Source organism: Zalophus californianus, chromosome 1, assembly GCF_009762305.2.
Source record: "Zalophus californianus isolate mZalCal1 chromosome 1, mZalCal1.pri.v2, whole genome shotgun sequence".
In the NCBI taxonomy this organism is placed as follows: domain Eukaryota; kingdom Metazoa; phylum Chordata; class Mammalia; order Carnivora; family Otariidae; genus Zalophus; species Zalophus californianus.
In genome coordinates, this window is record NC_045595.1 from 4,738,479 (window position 1) to 4,744,694 (window position 6,216).

The window sequence follows — 6,216 nt, forward strand, 5'->3', positions numbered from 1 at the left end:
GGTTGCTCGTGGGGAACCAGCCACCATGCTGTGAGGATGCCCCAGCCGACTATGGAGGGGAAGTGATGCCCTCCTTCAGCCGGCCACTTCTAAACAAATGGAGGCTCAGAGAGGGCAAAGTGGCTTACTTCACATGGTTAGCTAGCGGTATAGCCTGCTCTGTGCGACGCTGAAATCTCTGCTCCGCTCCCCACCAGCCCCAGATCAGATGCCCCTTCCCCACCCACTTCCATCCGGGAAGGTTCACTTGCTGACCCTCCTGCAGGGAGATGAAAAATGCACTGGGCAGAAACAGGGCAGGGCAGGACAAGTTTATTGCAGGTGAAGCAGAGGGGAGGGGGGCGGGGAGGCTTGAGGGCACAGCACCTTTGGCTCACATGCTCCCAGGCTGCAGCAGCGGGAGCCCTCCACCACCTAAACCGAGGTTGGCAAGAGCTGAGGGGAGGGAGTCGGGGGAAGACAGGGGAGGGGCGCTCAAGGGAGCCAGAGATAAGGCAGAGGTTAAGAGGGGAGAAGGGCTCTTGGTGTCAAAGGTGAGGCCAGGTCAGAGGTGAGGGGAAGCTCAGCAGGAGGGGTCCACAGTAAACTGGGACTCCTAGGTCTGGGGGCACAATGGGGTTCGCGGGGGAGGTCAAAGGTGAAGGAGAGGTCGGGGTGAGGGAAGACTCATGGAGCTCAAGGTGAAGCGAGGCTCACGGGTCAAAGGTCAGCCAGGGCCCCCGAGCCGAAGCAGCGAGGTTCGTGGGGGCGGCGTTGGCCTGGCGGGAGGCCCTAGGCCACCTCCTCCTCCGCCTCCTCCTCGAACTCGCCCTCCTCGGCCGTGGCGTCCTGGTACTGCTGGTACTCGGACACCAGGTCGTTCATGTTGCTCTCGGCCTCGGTGAACTCCATCTCGTCCATGCCCTCGCCCGTGTACCAGTGCAGGAAGGCCTTGCGCCGGAACATGGCGGTGAACTGCTCGGAGATGCGCTTGAACAGCTCCTGGATGGCCGTGCTGTTGCCGATGAAGGTGGCGGCCATCTTGAGACCGCGCGGCGGGATGTCGCACACGGCCGTCTTCACGTTGTTGGGGATCCACTCGACGAAGTAGCTGCTGTTCTTGCTCTGCACGCTCAGCATCTGCTCGTCCACCTCCTTCATGGACATGCGGCCGCGGAACACGGCGGCCACAGTCAGGTAGCGGCCGTGGCGCGGGTCGCAGGCGGCCATCATGTTCTTGGCGTCGAACATCTGCTGCGTCAGTTCCGGCACCGTGAGCGCGCGGTACTGCTGGCTGCCGCGGCTGGTGAGCGGCGCGAAGCCGGGCATGAAGAAGTGCAGGCGCGGGAAGGGCACCATGTTGACGGCCAGCTTGCGCAGGTCGGCGTTCAGCTGGCCCGGGAAGCGCAGGCAGGTGGTGACGCCGCTCATGGTGGCCGACACCAGGTGGTTGAGGTCGCCGTACGTGGGCGTGGTCAGCTTCAGGGTGCGGAAGCAGATGTCGTACAGGGCCTCGTTGTCGATGCAGTACGTCTCGTCCGTGTTCTCCACCAGCTGGTGCACCGACAGCGTGGCGTTGTAGGGCTCCACTACCGTGTCCGACACCTTGGGCGACGGCACCACGCTGAAGGTGTTCATGATCCGGTCCGGGAACTCCTCGCGGATCTTGCTGATGAGCAGCGTGCCCATGCCCGAGCCCGTGCCCCCGCCCAGCGAGTGGGTCAGCTGGAAGCCCTGCAGGCAGTCACAGCTCTCGGCCTCCTTCCGGACCACATCCAGGACGGCGTCCACCAGCTCGGCGCCCTCCGTGTAATGGCCCTTGGCCCAGTTGTTGCCGGCTCCCGACTGGCCTGCAGAGGGGAGGGGAGGGGGCATGCCGGGCGGTTACGGGGAGGGCTCGCCCTCAACGCCACCCCGGCCATCCTAGCAGTTGAATAACGAAATTGTTATTTCATTAGTATCATTGTTAGTCCTTCTCTCTGCTTCCATATTTGCCTCTCTTCGTCCAGAGCCAGAGGGATTCTGGTAAAACCGGAATCGATTCATGCCCCACTTTGGCGCAGAGCCATCCTGCTTTAGCTCAAAAACCAGCTCCACCTTTGGGTGAAAGCCTAAGTCCTCCCCTCAGCCTGCAGGGCCCTGCAGGACCTGCCACTTCCTACCCCCTGCCCTCACCTCCTCTCTCCCCGCCCTGGCTCACTCTGCTCCAGCCACAGGGTCTTCCTTGCTGTTCCTCCAATACACCAGGCACAGTCCTACCCCAGGGCCTTTGCACATGCATTCCCTCTGCCTGAAGTGCCCTTCCCGCAGATACCCACGTGGCTCTCTCACCTCCTTAAGGGCTTTGTTCCCCTCAGTGAGGCTCTCCCTGATCACCCTATATACAACTGCAACTGTTCCCATTTTTTATTCCTCTTCCTTGCTTATTTCCCCCCAAACACTGACAAACCTATGCTGCCCTATTAATCATGTTTATTGTCTGTAATCTCACAGGGAAGTGTGAGAGCTCCAGGAGGACAAGGATTAGTATTAGAATACGGGCTGGTATTTTCACGAAAAGGTAACATTTCTCATCCCCTCCTCTGACTCCACCCTGGTCTGATCTCATCAGCCCTGTCCTGGACTGGTTTCCACCCTCATCTCCATCCTATACCCCCAAAGTCTGTTCTCCTCCAAGCAGCCAGAGGGCGCCTGTGAGCACCTGAGTCAGGTCCTACCCCGTCTAACCAAAACCCTCCAGGGCTCCCACCCCCTCAAGATACACGCCCAAGTCCTCCCTGCAGCCCACAGGGCCCTGAATAACCTGCCCCCACCCTGTCACCTCCCTGCACTCGCCTCCTCACTCTCTCCCCCTCGCTCAGTCTGCTCTGGCCACACAGGCCTCCTTGCTGTTTCTCCAGCACACCAGGCCTGATGACGCCCCAGGACCGTTGCACCTGCTGTTCATCCTGCCTGGGATGCCCTTCCCCCCAGGTATTCACATGGTTGACTTCCTTCAGGTCTCTGTGCCATGTCACTGCCTCAGAGAAAACAGGATTGCTGGGCAAGCTGGCTCCTGACTCCACACTTTTACCACTGCCTCCCCCACCCTCTCTCCCAGGGGCCATAGAATCTCTTAGCCCCAATGGAGCCATCCATGGTCATCCTAGAATCCCTCACACCCTTTGGCCAACATTACTTAGTCCTTCCACAGCCAGATCCTGAGGACGTATTGTATGCCATACCCACACAGGAGCATCATTATCTTGCTGAATCATCACACAGACCAGAGAGGGGAAGTCGCTTGTCCAAGGTCACACAGCTTGTCATGTCAATGCCTAGACTTCAGACTCCATAAACCTGCTCTGGGGAAGAGAGGTGCCCGGGGTGCTGGGGGAGAGGGTGGAGCTTGGGGTCTGAGGCCAGGTGGGCGTATGCAGCCAGCCTGACCTAGGGGGCACTGGGAAAGGTTTCAGAGCAAGATGTTCACAGAGTGTGCTTGCTCCTTGAACCTGAGTGCCGCAAATGTGCTGTTCCCTCTGTCTTGTACATCTTTCCTCTCTTCAGTGCCTCTTGGTCAGCCTGGGTCCTACTCATATTTCAGACTGCAGATACCGATGACGACAATGAAAACAACACATGCTTATTTACCTTTTGCTCTCTGCGAGGCACTGTTCTAAGTGCTTTACGCATATTAATGGCTTTAAGCCTCTCGATCCTGATGAGTGGGTCTTTTTATAAGCCTTGTTTTAAAGATTTGGAGACTGGGGCACAGAGAGGTTAAAGAGCCCAGCTAAAGTCCCCCAGCTGACTCAATCAGTGGCTGAGTTTTACTTATTTATCTTCTCTGTTGCCCATCTCCCTCCACCAGGAGGTTGGGTCCAGTGGGGTAGAGAGTGTCATCTGCTTTGTCCATCTGGGGTAAGAGCAGGACCTGGTATGCGGTAGGTGCTCGATAGGTTATTTGTGGAATGCATGAAATGGCAGAGCTGGTATTTTCACCCAGGCAGTCTGGCTCTGGTCCATACTGTTAAATTAAAATGCCACCTCCTCCAGGAAGCCTTCTCTACACCCTCCCCCGTATCAGATGTCTGCCCTGGGCTCCCACAGTGGCCTGTGTGTGCCGTGTCACAGCCCTGACTGCCCTGTCCACCTCCCCCACTGGGCCGTGGGTCCCTGTGATTACCACGGAGTCTCCCATGCTATGTGGAGACTTTTCACCAAGCATTTGGAAGTGAAGGAACAAGGGGGCTTCCCATGCCTAGAACTCACCAAACACAAAGTTGTCAGGCCGAAAGATCTGGCCGAAGGGGCCAGAGCGGACAGAGTCCATGGTGCCAGGCTCCAGGTCCACCAGCACGGCTCTGGGAACGTAATTTCCTCCTGCAGGGAAGCAGATGGAGGGCAGCTGGGGTGCAGGAGTGCCAGGAACCAGCAACCTGTTCCCTCCCGCCGTCCCCACCCTCACTCCAGCAGGTGCCCCTCCCCCAGCCCTACCTGTGGCCTCATTGTAGTACACGTTGATTCTCTCCAGCTGCAGATCACTGTCCCCGTGGTATGTGCCCGTGGGGTCGATGCCATGCTCATCACTGATCACCTCCCAAAACTAGAGGGATGGTGGTGGTAAGGGCAGAGGGAGGGGACACAGGAGGCCAAGCCTGTCCCTGCCTCTCTGCGCCCACGACCTCCCACCACCCCCCTAGCTGCTACCTGTCCCCCAGCAAGGTGAATGGGGGACCCAGAGGCATGGTGGGGAGGCAGGGATGAGGCAGCAAGAAGGGAGAGGTGGGGGTGGGGTGGAGCAGAGTCATCACCTCAGTCTAGCCTGCTGGTGTCAGCTCGCCTAGGCTGCAGCCGCGGGGAGGGGCAGGGTCTCTTTGTGCGTGTGGAGAGGACAGTGGGCCAGCTGTGAAGCCAGCTGTGGCCAGCGGACGGAAGGCTGGGCCCCACCCCCATCGCCCTCTTTGTTCCCAGCCTGGCCCTGCCCCTGCCCTCTTCCCCCTGCCGTCCCTGGGGTGCTGGCCTCCTTGGGGACCCCATCCCTGCGAAAGGCCCAAGGTGGGGGAAGCTCTGCGGAGTTCGTGGACCCGCTCTGCTCCTCTCGGCCGCCTCCGGCGCCCCATCCCCCGCGCACCTTGGCCCCGATCTGGTTGCCGCACTGGCCGGCCTGCAGGTGCACGATCTCCCGCATGGCGGTGGTGCTGATGGTGGACGCGGCGGCGGCGGCGCTGATGTGGGAGCTGCGGCGGCGGGACACGACGTGGACGCTGCGGCGGCGGCGGCGGCGGCGGCGAAGCACGGTCCCTGCGCCCGCGGGGCGCCTCTATATGAGCGGGCGGGGCTCGCGTCACGGCCGGTCACCGGCCCGCTCCGCCCCCTGGTCCCGCCCCGGGACGGAGGGTGCGGGGGTGGAGAGATCTCCTCCCTCCCCACCCGCCCAGCGGCCGGGAGACCTCCGGGGGCAAGGGCTGGGGCACGCCAGGGCGCCGTCCACCCCCACCGCGGGCCGTGGGGTGAGACCCCTCAAGCTCCACCATACCATCTCCTCCCTCCCACCGGCTCCCAGCCAGGCCTGGCGACCGGGGTTCTGCGGAGATTGGGCGGGGGAAGGGAGAGCGCCGGGTAAACAAGCGGCGGAGAGAGCCGGCTTCCCCCCGCCCCTCCTCCCGCCCGGGGCGGCCCTGCCTCAGTTTCTCATGCGTGGCCTGCTTCCCCATTCCTTTTAGGTCTCATTTGCCAGAACCCTTGCGTCAACCGAGAGGACTCCTCGTGGGGCCGATCTAGGGGCTCCGGAGTTGCGGTCTGTTTTGGGAGGGGGGCGGTCGGTCCCTGGAGGGCTTGTCTTGAAGCTGCATAGTAAGGAACGCCGCGATTTTTCTTCCATGTTTAGCTGGAGATGTTTGTGGAAGCTGATGGAGGTTGTAGGGAACAGTGCGCTCCCCCTGGATACCTCTGTTGGGCTTTCGGTCCGTGGCAGGTGGGGTCAGCTCCAGCCTTTTCTCGGGTGTTGAACATCAAGGAGTAACACTTAGAGCTGGATTACACACGGGGTGGATGGTGAGCCCCTGGGGGCTGCCTTGCTCCCTCTCCCCCCACCCCACCCAGAGGCACCTTTCTGCTCCAGTGTTGTCATTCATTACAAGCCCTCGCCCTACCTTTGCATTTTCTTGTTAGCTATATGACCTTGCACAGGCCGCTTTGTTTTTGGCTGAATTTGCTTATCTGCAAGATGGGGCGGTCAAGAATGCCCTTCTTCTA

General features: G+C 60.6%; 1 protein-coding gene across 1 annotated transcript; it reads right to left on the bottom strand.

Moving 5' to 3' along the window:
• Nucleotides 1-290: 290 nt before the first annotated feature.
• TUBB4A (tubulin beta 4A class IVa) lies at nt 291-5,263 on the bottom strand. Its single transcript, XM_027583276.2, has 4 exons — nt 5,093-5,263; nt 4,456-4,564; nt 4,231-4,341; nt 291-1,829 (listed from the first exon to the last, which is right to left on the bottom strand). The coding sequence occupies exons 1-4, from the start codon at nt 5,147-5,149 to the stop codon at nt 772-774; spliced, it is 1,335 nt and encodes a 444-aa protein (XP_027439077.1). The 5' UTR covers nt 5,150-5,263; the 3' UTR covers nt 291-771.
• Between the last annotated feature and the right edge of the window lie 953 nt (nt 5,264-6,216).

Bases quoted from the DNA above. Each gene is read 5' to 3' on its own strand.
- TUBB4A (XM_027583276.2), bottom strand. From the start codon at position 5,149: ATGCGGGAGATCGTGCACCTGCAGGCCGGCCAGTGCGGCAACCAGATC. The intron at 4,565-5,092 runs GTGCGCGGGGGA...CCATCCCTCTAG, and splicing joins GCAACCAGATCGGGGCCAAG to TTTTGGGAGGTGATCAGTGA. The intron at 4,342-4,455 runs GTAGGGCTGGGG...GCTTCCCTGCAG, and splicing joins GTACTACAATGAGGCCACAG to GAGGAAATTACGTTCCCAGA.